General features: G+C 37.7%; 2 protein-coding genes and 1 long non-coding RNA gene across 4 annotated transcripts in view; 1 reads left to right on the forward strand and 2 right to left on the reverse strand.

Annotated features, from left to right (window-relative positions):
- The window catches only part of LOC135799004 (uncharacterized), a 43,532-nt gene extending 18,034 nt beyond the window's left edge, over positions 1 to 25,498 (reverse strand). The window contains exons 1-3 of one of the 2 annotated variants that reach the window (XM_065312015.1): positions 25,273 to 25,498; positions 15,847 to 15,882; positions 704 to 736 (exon numbers count right to left, since the gene is read on the reverse strand). The gene's annotated coding sequence lies outside the window, so the exon portion shown is untranslated. The remainder of the gene's footprint in view (positions 1 to 703; positions 737 to 15,846; positions 15,883 to 25,272) is intronic. The other variant, XM_065312016.1, reaches the window with a different exon arrangement.
- On the reverse strand, positions 5,620 to 10,502 carry LOC135799003 (uncharacterized). The gene is made up of 2 exons (XM_065312014.1): positions 9,864 to 10,502; positions 5,620 to 5,827 (listed from the first exon to the last, which is right to left on the reverse strand). The coding sequence occupies exons 1-2, from the start codon at positions 10,414 to 10,416 to the stop codon at positions 5,706 to 5,708; spliced, it is 675 nt and encodes a 224-aa protein (XP_065168086.1). The 5' UTR covers positions 10,417 to 10,502; the 3' UTR covers positions 5,620 to 5,705.
- Positions 10,111 to 11,841, forward strand: LOC135799005 (uncharacterized). Its single transcript, XR_010549864.1, has 2 exons — positions 10,111 to 10,247; positions 11,121 to 11,841. It is a non-coding gene; the product is annotated as an uncharacterized lncRNA (long non-coding RNA).
- Positions 25,499 to 25,674: the final 176 nt, after the last annotated feature.

Raw genomic sequence — 25,674 nt, forward strand, 5'->3', positions numbered from 1 at the left:
TCCGCCAATTTTAAAAATGCGCACACAATTGTTTGCGATTTAGGCAATTAATTATTAAATTCAAAAATAAATTTAATTTCACTGGTAATTATGTTCGACAACACTTTGCAAAATAAAACGAAATGTTTCCCACCGCGCCGCCTAATTGATATCTATTGATTCGTATATTAATTGCATTTGCGTTCCGCTTTTAGTCACAATATCTCTGCGCGCGTTTTCGTCGTCAATACGAGCCCATTTAGCACCGGCACCGATACTAATGACATTACGATGTGATGTGAACTGGCACGCGCTTCACTAAATTCTACAACCATAAAGTACAGTTAATTACTTGTTCCGGCCGAGCGCCATGGAATTTCGGCAAGAGAATTTCGACGAGAATTTGCGCGCTGACATGAAGCGAAGACAGGACACCTCCGGCATTGAGTAACTGTCATAAGAAGTTCCAAGCACGTGCTTTATGCGCGTACCTGAGTGGAACACAGCATGCGACTTGCTAGTGATATCGGAGCCATTGAATGCTAATAGGCACATTCCATACATCGAGATGAGAGAGGGCCTTTCGATCCTGTCGCAAAAGCAAGCAACACGAAAAGCTAGAACTTCAAAGTATTCATGCGCACCTTGGAGAATAATAATTCGTAAAATTATGAACTCTGATGAGATAAGTTCAGGTTTCGTAGAATCATTAGTGTACACTTACCTGCGAGTCTATTTAACAGGTTATAGCCGCAAACTGCAAACAAAAAATACAAAAAGTTATTATAGTTTCTTTAAATTAATATTGAGATGTAAGGCTGGTGTGCCTTGCGGTTATAATAAAATATCTAGTAAAAATGCTAAAGTACCACTTGCGCAAGACTAAATGATAAATATAAATACCTGCCGTACACACGGAAGCACCTCAGTGAGATGAAATTCTATTTATTTCACGTGCGACCCGAGTATAATAAGATATACGAGCAATTGCAGCCGCGAGCTCCGCACACCGCAAGAAGAAAACGTTTTCACCACTCGCTCACATTGCTGATGGTAGTAGCGCTCTTATACGACAATTCGCGGGAACGAGTATATTCACAACAAAGTACACTTACTGAAAGTACGTGTACGTGTGCACTCACACCCATGGAATATTGCAGTCAGGTCTTATCAACGTCATCGTACGTTTTTCACTCTCCGTTTGTTGATTCGCAAATTCAAGCGCAAGTATTGAGGTTTGGTATACCCACATGTGTATGCAGGTAAAATTGATGCTGGGGCAACATTTTCATTTCTCGCCAATTTCTACCCCGACGCATTGCAGCAAAACTTATATTTTTATTTAGTATAATCATTTTGTAGATATATCTTCTTCGTTTGAAAGCAACTAATTTGACTAAGTAAATAAGATTCTTAACTTTTCTTTAGATTTGCAGCCATTGCTATACATTGAGCGTAGAGCGTAAGGTTGGTGTAGTGGAAGAGTGATGTTCTGTATGCGCTCGGAATGAGAGGCCCCGAAAGCGGACGAGGACATTATATTAGACGCATACCACCGCACAGTGAAGACTCGTGTGCGGCCTTAATGTTATGGCAGCATTGTCTTCTCATCCTCATTCGCATCCCTGGGCACCTCCTGGCCGCGTCCTTCGTTCACGCGCACGACGGCACACGATGTGCACTTTATTGTCGAGCGCCGGGGTGAATTTCCGCATGCGAAAATTCCAACGTGCATCCTTTTACTTCCTCACAAACAACAAGTCGTAACAAACTGCAGGAAAAAGTGCGCTATTAAAATTATGAACCGAGAACAGGTGTTGAAAAAATATAAAACCCCTAAAATTTAATTTAAATGTAAATATTTTAAGTAACTTTAATGGAATCATTCCAAAGAAGGTGAGTTTTTTTTTCAAGTTAAATTTATATAAAACCCACCTTACCATTTTTTTCAGATGATAATTTTCCTTTGAGCTTTTTACTACGTGGAAAAAAGTGCTCTAATAAAGGAATTGTAAAAAAGCCAGTTTAGTTTTACATATGAAAATGAAAATAGGACCGATTTGAGATGAAGCCTATGTATGTGTTACATAGGCATACATGCACAAACCTACAGAAAGCGAGGACAGAAGTCAAGTTCAGTGAATGTAATAAACCGGCTTGGCTTGGATATGAAAAGCAAGAAAAACCACTAACGAATGCTTCCCACTACCCGTGTTCCCTCCACTTGGACACCTCGAACGTCTGGAGCACGCGCTCCAGACACTCCAAATGTATATAAAGGGACGCTCGGTGGCGCTGGCAGATAACGCAAAAACATCAAACGAAAGACAATAAACGTGGCGCTCCGATGCGCACGCGGTGACTTTCTCTAAGTGCCAATTTAACGGCAACATCGACGTGGTGCCCGAATTGAAGTAACGACTTCTCTTCCTGGATACACTTCCACATATATAGCTTCCGAAAATGACGCTTTCGACGTCCGATGTTCATTTTACAGATCTCCGGAGTTTGCGCTGTGGAATGTCAAAAGTAAAAGTCACTCCAAACTAAAGTCGGAGTAAAATAAATTACTATTATTGATTTTGAAAAGTAGGAACATTATGACGCCTTAAAGTTGAAGAGGCAATTCGTGCATTCGCATAACCATAGCGATAGAGTAACTTGTTTCACAAATTTTGAAAAAGCACGTAGGTACTTTGCGCCAGTCCTTGACAAGAAAACACAACTTCAGAACTATGCCCAAGCGCACGCTCGAAATGTAGTTGTTAATTAGTCATTGCGTCCCCTCTTTAACTACTTAAGAAGATAAGAAGTATGCACATTAAAAAAGTTGTTCGCCAAAGTTTGCCCTCTTGAAAAATATACTAGCAGACAAAATACTGTTTCAAAAAATGTTAAACTATCATATAATTTGATTTAAAAATTGATTATCATATTTATCTTCATTGTTAAATATGTAATCCATAGTAATAATTATTTGAAATTTATACACGAAAAAATTCAACTCAATTCACATATTAACACAATGTCATGATTTTAATTTTGTTTTTAGTTTAATATAAGTAGTATTTGTGCATTTTATGTAAACATGTGGTACATGTTTTTAAAGAATTTCTGCCGTTACACCCAGCATCTGAAGTCCTTCGGAACGCTAAGTAAGGCATGGCAATTACGCGAGGGTTAATTAAAAATGCACGGCGCACCTGAGACTCTTCGTGAAGAAAATACAACTCGGAAAGTATCAATTAATTCAAAGTATTAAGTTATAAAACTGAAAAAAAAAACTTTAAAATTTTTAAACCTTTTTTACTTTAACTTCTAAGTATAAAAGTATTCTTTTCAACAATTGCTCTCAAAACAATTTTCCAGTTCAAAAATATAAAGTGTGAAAAATGTTGGATGTGATTAAAAAAGTTATGCCGTTCAAAGCGACAAAAAAGGAGCATTTCTGCTGATCATTCAAAACGTTAATTAATCGAAATGTTCACGCTTCATATCTGTATTAAGAAATCAATCCATTTTAGGACCCCAGATAATTCAAACAAATTCTTTTAAAACTTTGCAGGCTTCGGTGAATTAAATGAATGAAAAGTTAGAATTAGGAAGTCAAAATTTATGCTTAAATTAGAAAGCAGACAACGTTTTACAACAATCAAAAAATCAATTAATCCCAAACAAGAAAAGACACGATTTTTTTATAAACAAAAAATCTAAGTTTTCTCATTAACAGATAAAACTTTTTCTTTGAGCATTAAATCCCAAGCTTTGTTTAGAAGCTCGCATAATTTATTGTGTGCGTTGGCGCAGCTTATGCCAAAAGTTATCCGAGAAATAAAAGATTGCCGCCCACGCGCGACACTCGCTTTGGGTCGTAAAGGATGGCTGATATCAAAAGTGAAACACGATATGTCTATTCTGCTGTGGCCTGGAACAACACAATTTATCTATCTACACACGGGTGATTAAAGTCTTTAATTAGACCAACATTACGATTAATTACGATTCTCTTTACGCCTGCTTACACCGTCTAATATACAAACACACAACCGCCCCATCTACACTTAGTGGTTGTTGGACGTGTTGTGAGAGTTAAGGGTGGCAGTAGTGTCCTTGAGTTACTTGAGGTACCTACATTTGTTCGCTTATCCTGGCCGATCGTCGAGCATTGGTATGTGTGGCCGGGTGCTCTCCTGGACCCTTGAATGCTGCCATTTATTTTACCTGAATTGTTTCAACGCTTGCGTCCACAGCGGAGCCACCGGTAGTTTGTCAAAGAAAACACAGAGTTGCACTTAATTAAAATGATGTTTTTGCTCGTTTTTACATTTTACAACGGTTAAACATAAAAAAATCGACAAAATAATAAAATTTAATTAAAAAGCATATTTTTTATTTATGCAAATAATTATACATCCTAAGCCTGAAATGCAAACGTAACCGGAGGAGATGCTAGGGAATACTGTAGTGAAGCGGGTCCGAAGCGGGAGCATGCCGGAGGAAATATATACACGCGGAGGACGCAAATTTATTGCCTCATTTCATGGTCCTGGCTCTGCACTAATTCACCGTCTCATATTTACACACCTCAACTATTAAATCACCATAAAACACCCCTCGTCGGCGGGGCGGATGCGAAGGCGATAGGCTGCTACGTGCTACCTAGCACAACCACCACCAATCTGAATAAGCGTGGTCGTCTGCACACGATATTAATAATTTAAAACGTGGCTTGATATACATTTGGCGCGCGCGCAGATATTATTAACCACGCATTCAAAATCGATTACAATATGCAACGTTTTAAAATGTCTACAATTTTATTAGTACAAGATAAGTACAAAAAGCATGGTTCAATTTAGTAGATTAAGGGCCTGAAAATTGTAACGTTTAATAATATAAAAAATGCACTAATGTTTCTACTGATGTTATGCAGTAATATTTGCATGGTCATTAAAATCAACACAATTTTTATAAATTTCATGTTTTACTTTTTTATGGTGGTTAAAATAAAATAAGAAACGATCATTGGTAAACGATGCGTAAACGCGGGTGTGTACGCCCCGGGACAGCTGAGTTGTCGGGGATGCGAAATCCCGGATAGCTGGAACGGCCTGAAACTGTCCGCGTCCGCCGGAAATGCCGAAAACGCGAAAGTGAATCCCGAAAGTGAATCCATGGCCAACAATAATTATCGAGGGCGCCGATATAAATCACATGCCTTTTCTATTACTTTCTACATTCGCCACCTCTCTGTCTCCCTGTGATGCTCTCGTATTGCCCCTTTTTGTTTTCTCTACGACGGCAACCCCCTGTGCATCCAAAGCTTGTTTGCTCGGCTGAGTTTTTATCTGTGCGCGCACACAGCCTTGACGTTCCCTTCGATTTGCAATCGCTTCGCATGCTCTCGGCATTCGGCACGCTGGGCCATTTTATTCGCCCTTCGAATGTCGTGCCGAAGCCGAAAACTAAAAGGAGTATTCGGCACCACGCAAAAGTCCTTCATTATTTTCGTACTTCATTATCAGTCCTTATCCCTTGTGTCGTTGCTTTCGCTAGGACCTTCCGCGTTTCATTGTGCATTCGATCGGGAAATTTTAAAAGACGTCAAGCGCATTTTCATCCCAATTTGTTCCACTCTAATAATTTTATATTAACAGTTACATTATAATTTTATATGAGAATACGAAAACATTATAATCATTAGTAGCAATTTGTGACTTCTATTGTTACTTTTTCTTCGATTTTTTGTTATCTGGAATATCTATTTGTTTCTTTCCTTTTTTCATACTAACGCGATCAAATGTGACCTCGGCTGGTGGCACCAATCGACGCTGGTCTTTCGAACAACCTAAAACAACAAAAAATAAAAGATTTTCTCTCAATTTTGGTTCCATCGATCGCATTCGGTTTTGTATTCAATTGTGTTGCCGCTTTGGTTGTTAAGAAACTTTACCGCTTCCATATGCGAGCATTTCGGCATTGGGCCTAATACCGAAAAATAGGTTAGGCAAGTCGACAACACAAGAACTACTCAACAAACTATAGATATCCGCATGTCGGTGACGCCTTTCAGTTGCTGGAAACTTGGCAGCGCAACGTAATACAGTGTGGGTGAGTACTCTTCAACTTTAGACTTGTGACTGAGACAGACAGACTCTAATAAATGTATGAAACTTTTGCACGCAATAATTTTTAGGAACCATGTTTATTTTGCATTTCTAATGAAGCTTAATATACCTTAGGATTTACAAAGATCGATTGAAAGAATTTGTTAGGCGTCGGTCTTTGATTCAACTTCACAAATCTAAACGTAACTAGGAATGTCACGTTAAGTTGAACGCACTTAGTTTCATTTCATTAGAGACAATGCTTTGTGAATGTATTCAAATGCATTTACATCTTTTGCAACGATTGCTGCTTTGCGCTTTGATTTCGTCGACTTCTCAGAGCTACTAATTTCGTTTGAATAATTGAAAAGCTTCCTTAAGCATCGGCACTGATTTCGTGATACGCACGCAAAGGATTCACATACTTTTGAATACTAAATTTAAAGAAAAAGAAACTGACAAATAAACTTAATTTAAAACTTCGCTTTTAATCAAAATTTCATTGAAAACAAATAATCATAACTATTTCTTGAAACAATCTGTAGATATACACTAAAAACTTTTAATCCCAATGTGTGTTGGCAACAAGAGGCACCAAGCACTCAACAAAAGTAGGCAACTAATGCAATGCCATCAGATTTCCGAAGCGCTTGCCAATAGTTTGCTTGGGCGCCCGGTACCTCCACCATCATCACTTGACTGCAATTGCGACATAAATATAATGTATGAGAATTTCGTAAGTAATTACAGGTGAAATATGAAAATTTTCATGGCAAAACCTCCTGTCCACACACTAAAACGCCAACAAAGTATAAAACAAAAATGTCGAGGAAATCAACTAAAAGCCTACCAGCAGACGGACTATCAACACGGACTTCAATGCAAATAAACATTCGGAGACCTGCAGGAAGCATAAAAGCCACACACACACACAAAAAGATGCCATAAAGAAGATTGCCCATAAAATTGACAATGATTGAAGATGAAAACCTACGCAGGACGGATAAACTACGTCGTGTAGTGAAAGACATCAAGGCATAAAGTTCAACAATATTCAAAAATAATATTGTAATATGCAATTAATTTAAAAATGTTTAACCTTGACGTTTAATATTAACCCTTCATAAAAGAGGATTTTTTTTAATCCATGGAAGATCAAGCCTTTTTATAGGGTCAGGTCAAAGTGCGCCTCTTCAAATGCGCTTTATGTCTCTTCCATCCCGAATCCTCCAGCCCTGGTCACTAGGATTTTTTGTTCCAATTCGTCGAAATACAGAGGCTTTCGAGGAATACTAACATTTGTTACAAATAATATTCACAGTTGAATATTATAATAACACACTGTATTGTATGGCTGTTCTTGCTGCTGGTTCGTCCTCTGTACTCGACGTTTTTGCTATGTCTGCATCTGATGTAGAAAACTATTACTTTTTTGATCAAATAATATTTATTTAACTACACCAAAGTCAAAGATATTCGATGAGCACGTGTTTTCGTACCAAAAGTAATAAAAAAAGAAATGTTTGGTAAAAATACTTCGACATTAAGTCTGAAAAACATTCGGTAATGTTTATAGACTACAGGCCCATGTCCAAAAAATTTATGGGTCATATGAACCATCAGGTGACCTATTTAGGACGATATAAGATCATAAAATAATAAGATTTAACACTATGCCGTCACTTGTAAGCTGTCCAACTGAGTGCTGGTGAGAATTTGAAAGTACAGGCAGAGTGAGTACATTTCGGTCATATATTTTTGTACGGCATTTTTACCATCGATAGATCTTTAAAAAATAATAAGAAAGCGCGCAGTGCCGTAAAAAAATAGTGCGCCACAAAGTCGGTAAATTTTTTTGATTTTCGAAAATTTCCAGGGTAAATTTGGTCATTCGATTTTGTACGGCATCAGTTTCGTACTGTTTCAATACAGCTTCTAATCCATTATTCCGCAACGCCGTTCAAAAAATCATGCGACAAGGGGAAAAATTGAGGGTTGCAACCCCCTCTCTTTCCGTGGTCCAGGGGGTGATTTGAAAAAGTACGGCATCGGTTCCAAAACATTCTCTAGCACTCAAAAGTACTATTAAAAATACTGCCGTCAAAAATTATTGTTCATTTGAATGTATATTAATAATTATCTTAATTTCATGGTATACTTGATGTATAAAGCTGTAAAACCATTTGACCCTGTACGGGAACTTTTTTTTTAACATGATATTGTGAAATACAATGGTTATATAGTATTGCCGTTCAAAAGAAACTGTTCAAAAAAATTACAGAGAAATACAAAACTGAAATTTTTAAATTATTGCAAAAGTTTAAATATTCATAGATTAATGAAAGATAGCAATTTTCTACATTTTCCCTTGTTTTAAATAGTATTAAGGTAATTAAATTAGGAAAAATAATGCCGTACATTTTAATGCAGACCATATCTTTTAGGCTGATGAAAATGACGCTACCATTTTAAGGGTACTTTATGGCCATCTGATACTGTACGGCATTAACATATTTTTGAAGAGAACAATTGATAATATGATAAAATCATTATGACGTCTAACTGAAGTGAAACGGTGTGTATATAATATCCAAGAATTGAAACTGTCAATCCCAGTATCAACAGTTTTGTATACTTTTTGGTTTAGTATATGCTTCAAACATTATTGATAAATATATATAATTGATTTGTTTCATTATAATGATGTGAATAAATAAAACAACTATTTTTTAGAAAAATTCGATATATTTGAAAATGGTAATACAAAATAAGTGACAATAAACTATCTAAATGCCGTATAAAAAAATATCGTCATGGATTTCACCTTACATTTCGTTATATGGATTTTTCTTACATTTCGTTATATGAATTTTTCCTTGAATTTTTTTTCCCTACAAACCTTTGGACCAACGAAAATGTACGGCATGTAAAAAAATATTATCTATGCATAAAATACTTTCGAAATAAATTAATTTTGGGTTGTTTCAAATCACCCCCTGGACCACGGAAAGAGAGGGGGTTGCAACCCTCAATTTTTCCCCTTGTCGCATGATTTTTTGTACGGCGTTGCGGAATAATGGATTAGAAGCTGTATTGAAACAGTACGAAACTGATGCCGTACAAAATCGAATGACCAAATTTACCCTGGAAATTTTCGAAAATCAGAAAAATTTACCGACTTTGTGGCGCACTATTTTTTTACGGCACTGCGCGCTTTCTTATTATTTTTTAAAGATCTATCGATGGTAAAAATGCCGTACAAAAATATATGACCGAAATGTACTCACTCTGCCTGTACTTTCAAATTCTCACCAGCACTCAGTTGGACAGCTTACAAGTGACGGCATAGTGTTAAATCTTATTATTTTATGATCTTATATCGTCCTAAATAGGTCACCTGATGGTTCATATGACCCATAAATTTTTTGGACATGGGCCTGTAGTCTATTACCCACTGCCATATACTTTACACCTATTTCGGTGGAAGGCACTCAGCGACGTGGCGTAAAAGTGCCACGAGATGAACAGAAAGCGTAACTTAACGTGATGAAAAAGCAAAAGCAAAGCCCGCTGAGAATGCCAGAGATATCAAAAGGCCATTTGGCAACCGACCAACAAGACCAACAAAACATATTCAATGGGATTCCTCAACCTATATCGCGTCCTTTTCCGCACCGATTTTTTTCTGTTATTTTTCAATGTCTACTATATTTTATTTATATAGACAATTATTTATTACCCCATTCTATAAAACTACTATTTCTAAACCTTATTTACCTTGTTTTAATGCACTAATCAAGCTAGCCTGTGGTGAAAAATCAGCGGTAAAAAACGGTGCTGCTGTCAGTTTTGAGGTAGCATAGGCAATGACGTCAGCATCACTGCGACTTGGTTCGTGCTCGTCGACAATTGATTCCAACATTTCCGCATCGAGCATTTCGCTGTCCTTTTCACCATCGCGGATAATTTTCACCTCGTACGGATCATACTGTGCGCGTTTTTGCGCTTTTTCTTCAACGTAATCAATGACTTTCATTTGAGTTAAATTGTCGTTCCATGGTTCATCGTAGTCCTTCATCAACACATAGATGCGACCCTCTGCGCCAAACAACAATGCCGTTGTAAAAGTTATATAATCAGCGATTTGGAAAAACAATTCGGGTGAGTAACGCCAAAAAATTGAATATTCATTTCGTAGACCGTAAATGTCATAAATTATATCCTGAAAGTCTTTGAACGGCATAAGCAGATTCATCTCGTCCAAGTTGATCGAATGGACAGCAATCAATTCCGAACACAATTTACTCACTAATATCACATGCACTAACATTTTAAAATTTTTTATATCGAAATTTAACGGTTACAAATAAAAAAAATTATCACATATAGATTTTGATATTTTAATAACATTTGGTGACAGGCGTTATAAAATAAAAGCAATAAAAGCTTCATAATATTCCATAGGTGAAAGGTAGTAAAGTCATGAATGAAAATATATCCCCAATATTGAACAAATAATCTCGTCGACGTTATAGAAAGATTGAATTGTAGAATTCACAAGAGAGCCGCTGAGCAAACCGTATAGCAAATCGAATTGTAATCTTTGGATTCTCAAAAGATGCGCGTAAGAAGAAATTTCAGGCGCCCACGTCACACTTTATCTTTTATTAGATTCCTCGCCATATTTATCCTCCTACAATAAATTTATTGATCACAACCGGCGCTGGGTGGTTTTGATGAAATAATGCTTTTCACTTAGTAATGACTGAAAAATTAAATCAAAATTCCATATTTTACCTTTACCACAAGACATATAGAAGAAATGTTAAAATCAACGAAAACTATTGAATATAATTAAATTCTGCGGCGTGTTCATTGATTAAAAACTAAAAATAAAAAAACTTCGAAACAAGGTGTAAAAAACGAAAGCAAATATAAACATTGAAAACCAATATTTTAAATCCTCCGAAACACTACTATCAGAGTTGATTTGCACTGGTCTTTCTATCTCTAATACGGTAATTTATATTACAGTTCCATCAGCCAAGTTTATGATTGCAGTTTATATTCTCGATAGCAACCTGTAAATCAATCCAACAGGACGTGGACACCCATTACGTGCTACCGACACCATGTCTATCTGGTTCTACACCGCTTCAACGTGTGTCCATGTGCAATTTTCTTTTGATTTTGTTCGTTCTTGCCCTGATCTGATCCAACCAACACCAAAACCCGCTGAAGTTGACAGAAACACCGTCCACCGACGTCCGAATCCGAACTTCTCCACGCCAATTTTCCGATTTATTCCTTTTTTCTCCTTTTTGCACAACTGCACGCGATTGTGCTCCGGTTGGCAATCAAATAAATATATTTTGACAGATGACAGGTGTCTCCCGAATGCCCCGAACTTCTCTACAACAGCGATCGACCGCAAAAGCCAATCCACCGTCGCAAATATTCCCAATAATTTCTATCGCTCTGCGCACCGGAATTTTACGTGTCCCCAGCAGCATATACCTCGTGGGAAATCGATAGCGCATTAATCTCACTCGCGCGCACAAACAAACAAAAACGTGCCGGAGTAAACAAAAACGAGGCGAATAAATAAATTCTCAAGACCACGCCGTGCAAATGCTTTACCTAAATGTGAGGTAAAACGAAAGAAAAAACAACCAGGAGTAAAACACAGCTAAACGCAAAGTTTTTACAATGAAAAACACTAAATTAATTGCATGTTCTTTAACAACTATTTAAATTGTCGTGCGTTTGTCTTGTTGATTTGTTGCTGCAATTTGCACTTTTGTTGGCGCAAAAGTCAAACTTCAACTCTTCAATTCTCACCTGAGTAATTTTACGATCACAATATTGCAACTTGTGATGACGCAAAATTTACTAACACGTAAACTTTCTATAGTTTGCTGCCTTGGAGACTCACGAATTGTTCGAGAAGTTTAAACTTTGCATCGTTTAATGAATTCATCGTCGTCGTCGTTTCGACTTCACGCCGTTTATGCGCGATGAGAAAACACATTCGCAACGCTCACCGCTCACTCCCGGCTTCCTGGCGCACGCTGCTTGCATTCTGGTGTTAATTAATTTAGTTGGACGAATGCTCAAAGAAATTATCGCTGCCATTGTTGTCTTTCCTACCCTCCACCAACATTTACGTACTCTCCACATTTGTGTACCCCAATAATTTTATTTTATTTTATTTTGCTTGCAACTTTTTGTTACGCGTGTACCTTTCGCATTCGAAAACTTTTTAACGCCCACTTAAACACTTGTTTATTCTACGTGCATCACTGCTCTCCGCAGTAGTTTTTAGTCTTAATTTGTCTGATCCTTTCCTTGGGAGTCGTTGCTTTTTCACATTGTGTTTTTGTTTACGCATTTGTGTTGCATTCTTACAATTACGAGAGCTTGTTAGCTTTCAAAAATTCTTTAAACATTTCTGACGATTATTCATGTCTTGTCTTTGTTTGCCATTGTGCGTCACAACAAAAGAGAAAAAAAGGACAATATTTAAGAAGAGCGTCATTCGTCAAGCCGCGTACGAAAATAATACGATACGATAAAGATAAGGAGACAGCGAAACAAAACATCAACCAACACTCACTATGGAGCTTTCATCGCCTCGTTTAATACATTCATTTAAAATCCCAGCGTCCACGCGGGAGCTTTGTCCGCCACCGGTTTTAAGTTTGGAGTGTTGTTAAATGTTGTTTTATGAGAGTTTGAACTTTGCTTTGCGTTATGAATACCTAAACTTATATTAAATATGCCGAAAATTCGAATATAATTAAATATTTCCATGCATTCCTGCCGGCAAGTGACAATCAAATAATAATCTAGGCATCTAAAGACATTTTAGTAGAAGGAAAACTTTCTACACATACATTCCTCGAAGAAATTTTAACTTGTGCAAACTCAATCACGCGCAAATCGCAGCGATTACCCAAAGTTTCTATAACTCGAATCAATCGCAAGCGCCAGCACTTCACAACTACTTCAAACATCTCAAAGTGCCGCACACGTTGTGTTCGCATAACCGCCCGCTGCGCCACCTACGCATTATTCAATAAATCACTCTTGAAACGAGGCGTAAGAACATGGCAAAACTGTATCTCATCAAATGCAAAACTTTAAATTCAAATAATTACGTTTTACTACTCAAATGACATCCTTGACAATATTCTTGTAACATTAGAACTTTATAAACAACACAAGAGCTTGTAAAAAAGATCTCAAACATTTCTTCTGTTTCTTCGGCTTTGTTGTAGTTTCCTAACTTTCAAACACGCACACACATGCGTTGTTGTATTGCACTCATCGCTCATTTATAAATGTGATCCAGATTAATCTAATTCAAAGTTGCGTAATCGCGTCGACGCCATAGCGAATCTCGCAGTGGCGCCAAGAACCGAGCAAGACAACACACTGAAGACTTGTTCCCAAGCGAGGAAAACTTGGGCTGGTGGTGTGGGTCAGAGTCGTAATACAGCAGGCGCAACACAAGATGAACGCAACCGGCGCCAGCCGCCACCACTACCACCACACAATAAAATGAATAAACAACGTTTTACGGTCGCCGTTGACGCAACGAATCGCAGAACCGATAAGCATGGAATCCTCGTACGCCTCTCGCCAATATTTATATCCTCGTGACACAGTTGCAGAGAAATAAACAAAGCCTGTACTCTACCACCACCATCCGCCACCCCCGGCGTTGCGCATTGCAGTCACACAATAAACGATTTAACGACAATTAATGCAGTCGCTAAACTTTATCTCTCACTATGTGTAAAAAGCAATATTATTCGTCTGCTTTCAATTTTTATGTCAGCAATAAAAGGTATATAATAAGGACGTGAGATTTCTCAAGCGGTATCCTGCACACTTGAAGATGTATATATTCATATTTTATTTCACTATACGAATGAAATTGCTTAAAATTGTATAATTGTATAAATTTATGGAATGATGATATATCTCAAAGATGATGCAACAAACGTAAAACATATAATATACTAAAGCTAAGTAATAGTAGAAAAGAGCGCCGAAAACTGAAAAATGTGCAGTACGGTTTGACGATGGTGATGCTCAAGTTATGTCAGAGACGAGACGCGAATGGGACATATGAGTCCATAAATGTTTCGGACACATTCGGGCTGCGCCATTGTGGAATGGATGGTCGTCGGCGCGCAAGTTGAGTACATAATGCGATGTCGGGTCAACCACATAAAAGATGTTTACGACGCACGCCCTCATAATCTTCTTTAATAACGCAATGTCTTCAATGCTCTGGAAGTATTAATTTTACTATTTCATCATCATTCAACGCACATCGTAGGCAATTTACATTACCTTAGTTATCCCTAACGTAGTCTAATATAGCCTGATTTCAAAATTATATGGCTTTTAAATAAACAAAGAATACATTACGTCCACCAAAAAAAACGCGAAAAATGGCGTAAATTTACAAGTGGTACTCGGACAAACCCCTCGACTATTGAAGAATACATCAGGATGTGAGTGCGGTGAGTGCTCTCTGCCTTAGCGATGCGCAAGATCTAGGTAGATAGGTAGGTAAGTATATACATACATAGAACGGAAAACAAAAAGACTGAGTGAATCGAGTGTTGAAAGAGAGTAGTCGAGTCACTCTCGCGTCGCTCCCGAGGACGCATCTTTTTAGTGCTTTCTCGTTGGCGTCGCGCTAGAAGCCCACTCGAGAGCGTCGAGAGCACCTTTCACCTACACGCTTGTAATTACGCGGTGTTAAGTGATACCCTTTTCATTCGACGAAGCATCAGCCCACTTGTAGTGCGCGTCCATTAGGTCAGTCAGGCACGCCAGTTCGACAGTACTAACAAACGTCTATTGGCGTCCTGTTATCAAGAATTAATTTTAAAACTTACATGATTCAAAGCAAAGTTAGCATAAAATTCCAAAGTAATATTTACAAAACGTATAATTAAACGTTGTAGTTTCGTTCACTTTCGATTAATTTACGTAAATAACGTCTGATACTCTTCAAATTTTAAATGCTTCTCCTTACATCTTACATCCCCTCCAAACAGAAATATTTTATAACAAGCACGTAAATTATAATTCGCTTCCTTTCATCCGTTCATTACGTGCATTACATTTAGCGTAATGTGAAATTCACGTCTTACAAATGCATTACTTTTTGCTCACTTTGATATTTCATATGCCTTTGATTACTCTCGGCATTATAGAAAACCTGCACCAAAAGGATTTGCAACGCAGGATACTTACTTTGTATATTCAGTAATAAATTGTTTACTAAAGATCTACAACCAGCTGAGATTCTGTTTGCGCAAAGAATATAATGGCAGTAGGTACGCGCACAATTTCTGCTGATTATTCTAATTTTAGGCTTGATCATCTGACATAATACGGTTGGATTTACACGAGTAGGCAACAAATATTACACTGAACCTTTTATAAATATATAGGTATAAATATATATAAACAAACGATAGTATGCGCTGTTTATGATAACCCTCAAATTGGATTCAGAGAGATGCCACCCACGTCTATTATCATCGTCGTTATATTTCAACGTGTTCGACGCAATTAATGCGCACGAAACATATTTGAGTAACAAATTTGCCTTCGGTTGCGCTTATTGCAGGCTTTCAATGGATCTCTACAACCAACGCTAACGAAATGCTAACAGGGGTTTTCCATAGCCCAAAGAAAACAGAATAAACATTCATAATGATTCTGTACTCACCCTTAAGCCAGTCTCTTGATCGCTCCAGTATATATCCTAAAAAAGAAGTAAGAAAAACATACGTTAGTTATTAAAATATATTCACATAAATAAAAAAAATAAGCATAGCGCAAATTTGGAAAAGGGAATCTTTAGAGACTTGGCGATTGTTGTGGCGCTCAAAAACCGTGCAAGCTCGGTGCACGTCGTCGAGCATGGCCCGCGGGCGAAATTTTATTTCCCCGCCGGATCGAGCAAAAGGTTTCCCTTTGCGAGCGTTTATTCTTCGTTTATACGTCGCGAGCCCGCGTGCACGCTTTGCGGCAAACCTGAGGCAACTAAAAACTGACTTTCATGCACTTGCTCTCCGTTTGTGCCATGTGGGATTTTCTTCAATGCACGCCAACATCGCCAACGCTCTTTTAACAAATGCCTACCAAGAAAAGATACAAAACAAGTGTGATTTATAAATCAAAGTTGGTGAACGTACATACACAAGCAGAATGTAAACTGAGCTTTTTTCTTTGTAATTATCAAAGAGTTTTTGTTTTGCGTTCCAATATGCATACAATATGCAGACATAAAACCAACTCAGTTAACTCAGTAAAAAATCATTTCGGTTCATTTCAAGCAACCATGAATTGGTAAAATACAAATTACATAATTATGTCAATTGCGGCGGTAAATGTTTGTGTTAGCAATTTTCTTGGACGTTAATTTTTGCCTCATCTTCATCGTCATACGTTTTCTTCGCAATTTGCTCCGCACAGTCGTCAATGTTAAGCAACTTTCCTAGAGCTATGCGAGATCCAATTAGAGCAAGTAATGAATGTGTACACTGTGCAGAACTTTCTTTTGTACTGGACCGCCTCATTCAGGGTTAATTTCTGTAGTTTTTTGTGACTTGTTAGTTATATTTTTATCCCTTGCCTTTTGAAGCAATTTCTTTAGCATTTCACCAGTTTCAACCTGAATGGCTCTGAGAGTATTATTTTTTGCAGTCATAACGTCGTCCACTTACGGTCGTTAATCCTTTTCGGCTGCAGCGAGCGGTGGTGAGCCCCATGGCAGTCACGTAATTCGCGTTCCTTCCGCCAAATTTAACATTTACAAAAGGCCGCCGCCACTGCTGCCGCCCAGCAATTGGTTTCGAGCTCACGAGAAACGCACACACCACAGCAGCAAGAGAAAGGTTCATAGCAATAGCGCATCTCGCCACACTCTCAACCATTAAACCCTACTTCGAGCAGCAAATCCTGCGTGCGTTCAAGATCGCATTCCAAGCACAGAATCACCGACTGCAACACACTCCAGTCCACACGCCACGGTGGGTCGGCGGTGTAAGCAGTCCTCGTTTGGTTTTAGGGTTTTTGCTATTGAGAGGATATTTGCTATTGAAAGGAGTTGGCTGGCTCAGATAGTGTGGTCGGCCCTCAACGCCACACCGCACATACTCACGTCAGCGCAGGGTATTAGTATTTAGTGGTCGCACGAACGAATACAAATTGGCTCGATAAAATCCGCTGCATTTTAAACTCGCGCCCACACCTCGAGAATTGAAATGAAAAGGGGGCAATAAAACGTAATCTGGGTGGGACGTGCGGTAGCTCATTCAATATGCCTGAAGTATTCAACAAATGCTTCGCAAATGTGCAACGTTAAACTTATTTCCCCAGATGATTCACCAGAAAGGTTGGTCGTACGCTTACTGCATTTTAATGCACTTTATGAGATCACAACCACTTCCTCAGGATATGTGTAAATCGTTTGTTTATTCGAAACATATGTAATAGAACATCATTCAAACGTATTTTAGAGCGTATATTATAATAGACCCTTTGTGTCTTCTCTTCTCTTGAAATGGTTGCGGTGGAAACCCTGACCGCATTAGAAATTGATAGTTTCGGTTTGAGTAACATTTAACCCTCCCATGTCTTGACTTGCGCATGCCTCGGGCACCTTCTAACGTTCTCATAAATATATAATTTATCGTTGCAAAATGAACACGCTTTAGTAATATGGGCCGTAGTACGCTGCCCAAACAGGCAATCGCTTGTTTTGCGTAGGCCCCAATTTGCAGAATTGGTAACCCTTAGCACTTCTCCGATACTGTTCCGGAACCAATTCGCGGCCTTTGTGCGCACCGTTATTTTCAAGAAAGGATAACCACCCTTGCAATGACCATTATGTCAAACCCTGCATTTCCTTCCTCATTCTTTTAATATTGAAGCTTATACTGACCAGTTTATGATAAACCCAATAAAATAACCTTTAAATAAAACACGCGTATAATTGTTTATCCCTTTTCGTGCTGATGTGTCTGCGTGTGTGTGATGCGGAAATGAAGATCGGCGCTGATAAAGCGACGGCCGATGTACTTTTATCGTTGGTACGCGCAATCGAATTTGGATATAGTTAAGGGCGACTAGGGGAAATTAGAAAGAGAGGCACCGACTAGCTAATCCTTATATCCACATGAAGAAGAATAGAAAGCTGCTCACAGGAGGTGGCATCCCGGATCAACAAAGATTTATATACGCGGGCTGAGTGCGACGGCGGCGTGCGCTTTTAGTTCGGAAATTCGTTTGGGATTCATTCCAAACCCAGCAAATAGCCGAATTAGAATCGGCACTGAAATGGAGATTAGGCAACGAATAACGTAAAACGTGCGAGTGAAGTCGAATGGGGGTCGACTTATGGACTAAGAACAGTCCTGGCCCAATCTAAATGTATGTGCGTCATTTAGATACATCTAGAACCAGAGGCTCAATTCCGCTGACAAATCTAGCTCTAAACCTAATTATCGTAATTGTCTTCCTTGTGACACTGCTATCTTAAATTAGAAACACATGTAAATATATTTTTAATCCCTCTAATCAAAAGTGTAGCAAATAAGAGAAATGGTAAAACGTGCATGGAAAATAATTTGACCTATTTTATGACAAATGTTGAGAGCAAACACACATTAGAGAACAGGAATTCAGCCATAAATAGAAATTTCATTATGTGACAGATGACGAAGGCATCGCGTCAAAAGGAGGTCCCTTTTCAAATAATCACAAACACGCAAAGCGTGCAAATTATGTGTGCTCTCGTTTTGTGTCCTAGCAACCAACCGCTGCCTCTGCATATGTCGTCGCGAACATCAACCATACACAAGTACTAGTTGTCTCAAAAAAATCAAAAATAAAAATACATCAATTTAATTTTTTAATTAAATAAATTGAATTCTAAGTCTCCGCAAACACATTATAAGTTCCAAAGTCTAGAGTTTCGACAATAAAATGCCACTTCCATAAGTAGCGCTCACGCCCGATCCTTGCCATTCATTGTGAGCGCAATGTGAGCGATTCGTGTGAGCGCTGCTGAGGTGCGTAAAGTGGCTCGCTATATTATTTATGTTTAATTAAATTTAAAGTGCTTAGTAATTAATTTTCCTAATCTACGATTCCTTTATTCGCCATTTATAGGTCGTACCGTACATTCACTGTTTAATGCAAAATTTGCGAACGTTGGAAGTCTTCTGGAATCAAATTCAAGTCGAGCAAAACTTGAAATTAATTAGACTTCAAATTATTGTGGGTTTGGAGTCAAATGGTATAAAAATTACAATTATATATAAAGAAATGCAATGAGAAATTACTATGAAAAATGCAAAGTTAAAATTTTACGCGCAAATGCTTAAAATGCTAGTTTTTACATTGCTATTAGTAGGTTACGGATGTGAATCAAAGATTTGTTTCCAATTTTCCATTTTACACATTTTTCTAAATGTAATTCATTATTATAGTTGTAGCCTATATATAAAAAATGAAGTGTTTAAAAAAAGTATATATAGACTACGAATACAAAGTACTGAAGAGCATAACGATCTGTCGGTCCGGAATAGGAAAATGTAGTGTTCCGCACATGTACAAAACGCCGAAGGAACACTTTCTATACGAAATATACGAATACGGCAAGCGTACTTATGTAGAGTTTTCCCGGCCCAACCCTACCAGACTTTCTGGAGTTGCGCTGCAGTCATCACATATTTTTACACGTACACAGGGTGACACAATATTTAAGGTATAAATGTCCCACACACAGATTACAACACAGTATGGAACATATCTCCAAATATAGGCAGTTAAAAATACATTAAACCTTGCTTGTCTATTAACAGCCATATCAATAAATTCAGTTGAAATAAATAAAGTCACGTAAATCACTCGCAAAATTTGCGACCCCATGTGTCGACTCGCCACCAATACATACTACGCACGGGGGCGAAACGACTGCGAGCATAAAATTTATCTAAACGACTTCGTATTTAGGAGTAATTTATATTTCCATTGAACGATATCAGGCCATGCGTTGAAAACCCCGAGCATAGCGAGTACGAATAAACGCTGTCATCCACTGCGTGAGCGAATGCATTCAACAAGGTATAACTTATTTCAATATTCTCGCCAAATCGTACAAAATTGTTTGCGGATAAGAATTTTATTTATAACCCTAGAGGCATTCATCAACGCAAATTCTCCATTCTAGAAAATTTATATTTGTCATTTGCACTCTCTGAAATATTTGAAATATTGATATCAATCTATTTAAAATTAATTTTAGGTACAAATAAATAATTTCCAAGCAGACATGCAAATCATTTGCAAAGGCAATTAAACACAGGGCGCATTGAATATATTTCAAGCAACTTGCAACACATTGAATTAATTGTGTTAGAATAGTCCGCCCATCGGTTGCATCTATGAATTTATTTCCATGGCAACATTATGCCAACTTATAGCATCAACTAAACACAATCTTTTTTGCATGCTGTATTAGAAGTAATAGTATTCTATTCGTGTATAACTAATAAATTGTGAAGCTTGTTCTTTTTATGCCAACCCAAATACATTTTTCATAGATATTCATTATACTTTGCTTTTATTCGCAGCTCTCATTTTGCGCGACTTCCTATGTAAATGTATATTGCTTTGTTTCCATTATTTACCATCACGGCGGAATGCACTTTTCTCATTTTTTGCTTGTTGTGCATGTGGGCGCTTTCATTGCACAACTTATAATTAATGCACGTTTCATCTTTATGCATTTTTCGTGATTACTTCCTAAATATGATGTTTTCAACGGTGCCAGCTTGTGAACAATGACTAAGTTTCACAATTAAAAATGTCGCATATGTGCAATATTGATGACCACCAGAATTCTCCGGAAATATTTATATAAGTGTATAAATGTATATTTGTATGTAACAATTTACTATATTTTCTATAATATAATAATGAATCGCAAAATCTGTTGGTAAGCGCATAACTCAACAACGACTAAACCAATTTGGCCAATTCTTTTTTTTTTAAGTTTGTTAAAGTCCAAGGATGGTTTTTACGGCGAGAAAATTTCAAATAATTGCGGGGAAAACCCTAAAGACAATCCTTTTCATTCAAGATTCAAGATTCAATCACAGTTACAGTTATATACTCGTAGTTGCATCCAAGATGGCCCCCTGAAGCGCAGTATTTGTAATACAGTATTTATATAATTAATTTCTTTCAAATAAAATTGCAAATTTTATTGATAAACTTGACACATACTACCTACTATGTCTAGAACAAGAGAGTAAAAACGAATTACATTTTTATTAAACACTACCGGGACGAAGTCGCAGGCAAAAGTTAGTGTATGTATATTGGTATCTCTGATTGATGTAAGAGATGAAATGAGTCCATCTAAATTGCCGAATTGAAAATGCAGAATAAATTTTCTGATCAACAGACCTCTCCGCACAAGCGAGCAAGTTTGCTGGAAATGTAAAAAAGATCAGAAGATAGCACGATTTGCACGTGTCTGACTGATTTCACTAGAGACAAAACTTGCAAAAAATAGAAAGTCTTCCTCGCAATCACCATAAAATGTTATGATCGGAAAGTAGTAAAGAAATCTCTCTCCGTGAAAAAGAAAATTATTATCTCCATCTCTCCTTGGAGGCGCGAAAACCGGAAACGTTTGTGACGATGTCTCATGTTCGCGGAAATAGTATTTTCCAAGTTCTTTGTTCCGGCTTCTAGTTTGCACTTTTCGTCACTCTACGTGTCTAGTTTACACATTGACGACTCGCAAAACTTGCGTAAGTCTTCTTTAGCAAAACTTTAAGCCCTTCGTCTTGGCGCTGGCATATATAGGCTTTCGAGTGACGTGCGAAATTGGAACCTTTAAGCTGTCGATATTTTTATACCTTTACAGTGTCCACAATATCCATCTGCTGGCGCAACAGAAACACGTTCGAGATGTTGAACTGTCCTACATCTACTTGTCCTACATCATGTTCGCAAGTTTCAGGCAGTCGCATCTCAATGTCACTCAAGTGACCGATTGACTAGGAGCTTTACAGACTCAAAAGTAAAAAAAAAACACGCAAACAAAAGCAAATAAAAGTACAAAGATGTCTTCTTTTCTTGTGAGCGAAATTGTTAAAAGAATACACATTCCACTACGACATTGCCCGAAGTAGAACGAGTAAACGACTAAAACAGCGACATAAAGTCTCGTCGACCATCAATCATTAGATCTTCCCAACTGTCGCTTGAATTGTGTCGTTCTTTGCGTGACAATGAGCACGAATCTGGTGTAATCTAACCTAAGAAAATTCAACGTCACTTGTCCTAGATTCCCTTAATAGAAATGGAAATTGCCAATAAAAGTTTATATCCGTTAAAATAAATCGTTTTTTGTCGAGAGAATGCTATGAAATTCTATTAGGAATGAAGCAGGTCTTGAATTGTACAACAATAAGAATTCCAATAATTCTCTGCTTTTTGCTGGGAAAGTTTCTCGCGGGAAAAAAGCGCAAGGTCAAACAGCGCATAAAAAAATTGAGGTTATGTTCATTGGCGCCGCCGCTATGGAATTCTCTGGAGAGGCTTCATCTCAACGTTTGAGTCTGCCGCAGACTCTGGACCAGGCCGAGACAAGGTTAGATTTTTCACAAGTCAGCAACGAAAGTCGCTCGTTTTTCATTCTTTTTACTCGCCCATGCAGGGCACAGCAAACGCTGGGAGGTCCGTACGCGGTGCATAACAAATGATTGGTCAAACTGTCCGAGCGCGAAAGTACAGTTTCGTATACTTACTAACTATTTATCACTCGTTGTACACTGCGCTTACTTATTGCTTGCCATTTTCTTGGAAAGTGCCTCCATGAATCCGATAAATGTGCGCTTTTTGTAACAGATTTATGTCGAGGTGTAGGTAATATATTCAATTGAAAATTAGTATCACCATATGGTATGTTCACCTGTCTAACTAAAAACAACAAACTAAAGAGAAATACAAAATCAATTAAACAAAAACGAACTTTCTTTATTTTGATAATTTCCAGTAAAATAATACAAATTATAATATTTCATCGATAGTTGACAGTGACACGTGAAACGTTGAATTAATTAAAAGTTTGATTAAACTACCCTACTTTAGATTGAATAAGCCAGAACAGTGGCGATAAAACACATCAGAAATTTATAAAGAAAACTCCCGCTTTTGTATAATTCGGTAATTTCCGAATATCATTTTTAAGCACCTATCAAAAAGCTTTAATGATTGATGAATGCTGGTACTAACTTCGGCTGGCGTACGCTGCCTGTGCCTTTAATAATTAATCACGCATTTCTCAGCATTGAAATAATAGTAAATGAAATTCGAAATTGTTGGCGGTGACTGAGTTGTCACTGCCTAGCTATTATACATTTATAAACTATGTGATACAACAGTCAAAGTTACCAAATTAATGTACATCGAATCGAAACAAACACAACAAACAAACAGAAAGATAAAAAACGAGTCATGAATTAATTTTCAGTTGGCACATGTGCAAGACATGATGACAATTTGACACAGTGTTGAGGTATATTTAATTTAATTTGTAACAAACAACAATATAACTCATATTATATTTATTAAATTTGCATGTTTCGGTGTTGTTTCAGCGTAATACTTGTATTTTGTCTGTGCCCATCTGTCGTTTCCGATTTTGTGGTTTGTGTAAATATTTCTTCATGCCGTTGTTATTTCAGTAAAAGTTTCAACAAATTTTCATGTGTACGCTTAATCGGCATCCCATCCATTTTCAGTTAAGCCTACGTACCCTAACAGGTGCACATTAAACGAGCAAAATGGTGTAAACGAATTTTGTTGGACAACATTTAAAAGAAAACATTTTAACCTCAAAAACATACCAACATTTTTACCAACCACAAAATACCACTTCAATGACATCAATGACTTTTAATTATACACATAAATGATGTCATCAAAATATTATATTAAATTCTTTCAGTCACAAATGGGAAGTTTCATGAGCGCACGCGTTTTGAATGTGAATTTTAAAAATTACAACTTTACTGAACAATACTCGTATATACTTGTTATTGAATTTGATCCAGGCATGAGCTTTAGAACGAGTACCAAAAAGCGTTTTACAGTAATCACTAATGCGATATTATTCATCACGATTGCTGCATTGGCATAACATTAAATAATGTGAAATGTAAACCGATTTTTTATTACTTCTTAACAAAACTTGGTTTATAAATACACGTACATATTATGATACACATTAATGTTACATGATGTAAATAACCAAAATGTGTAATATCTGTGAAAAACAACTTATGATAAAATATCGGTGTATACTTTATTGATTTGCCAACATTTTTCAAAGATTTTTACACATCGTACGTTCCTCTGCGTTTCGTTATTGCGCATTCAGCTAGAGACGCGAATTTACAACACCCTTGAGTAGACTCGTTTCATACGAATCCATTTGCCTGCCTCATCGCCTCCGAAAAATTTGCGTAACATATTCCACGCATTCATCATCGCTAAAAACATTAGCAAATAATACCTGTTCTAGCAACTGAAGTTTCTGAAGCAAAAAATCAAGGATATACAGAAAAAATATGATGTAGCTAAAAGATAATTAAATTATTTTAGCAATTTACGCCAGAATTTATGAGAATTGAAGAGCGAGATATGTAGATCGTGAGAAGCTTCAGACTAAGACAAGTAAGAATGATTTACTACTTCTAATTTCCATAAATGCCAGTCGAGTTTTTTTGTGGTGAGGCAAATTGTATATCAATACCACAATTTTAGATAAGTACTACATATTGAATTGAAACCGCTACTTGTTGATGCAATATTGCCATTCTGTTTATTTTGCGTGTGTGTTCACGTACACTCACAGTCGTGTGGTATTTGTGGTCTTCCGTCAACGCACGTTACGCTTTTCATTCGCATCGCACGCAATCTCACGCCCATTCTCGATGTGTAATTGATTGTCTCCTTATTGTTATTCAAAAACACAGTGCGGCCTTTAATCTTTCGATTGATTTAATAGCTATAGATGATTGTAGGTGTAATGTGTTTTTATGTGGAACCTAAAAATAACACCTACCTGTTTGCGCTTTGGCACCGTTGAGAATGAAAATATTCGCTGTACGTAGGACACGCGATGCATCAATCTCCAAAATGCAAAATTTAATATGCTTGGAAGAGATCCGGGCCGCGTGGCGTTCGATGCGGTAATTTTCGTCACGTGTCGAACGCGTCACACAGCTTCTCTCATTCAAGGAGAGCGAGCGCGATTCGAGGGCAGGGCAGGGCTGGCTGTTCGCGCTGCGATCCCAGATGCGACTGCCGGCAGCAGCGGCAGCGGCGGCGGCGGCCGTGGAGGTGGTGGTGGTGGTGGTGGCAGCAGTACAGATCCGATCGGATGGACGAACGCGCGCGGCTGCGGCGGCGCCTCTGCCTCTGGCTCATTTCGCTCTCCAGCTCATTCAGTCTTCATCCATAAGAC

Source organism: Atheta coriaria, unplaced genomic scaffold, assembly GCF_025399875.1.
Source record: "Atheta coriaria isolate IRGN ID8LTWV9N9 unplaced genomic scaffold, Caltech_Dcor_3.1 hic_scaffold_9_pilon, whole genome shotgun sequence".
NCBI lineage: Eukaryota > Metazoa > Arthropoda > Insecta > Coleoptera > Staphylinidae > Dalotia > Dalotia coriaria.

Excerpts from the sequence above, each read along its gene's own strand:
- LOC135799003 (XM_065312014.1), bottom strand. The coding sequence starts at position 10,416 with ATGTTAGTGCATGTGATATTAGTGAGTAAATTGTGTTCGGAATTGATT. Across the intron at positions 5,828-9,863 it reads GATTAGTGCATTAAAACAAG|GTTGTTCGAAAGACCAGCGT; the intron begins GTAAATAAGGTT and ends TTGTTGTTTTAG.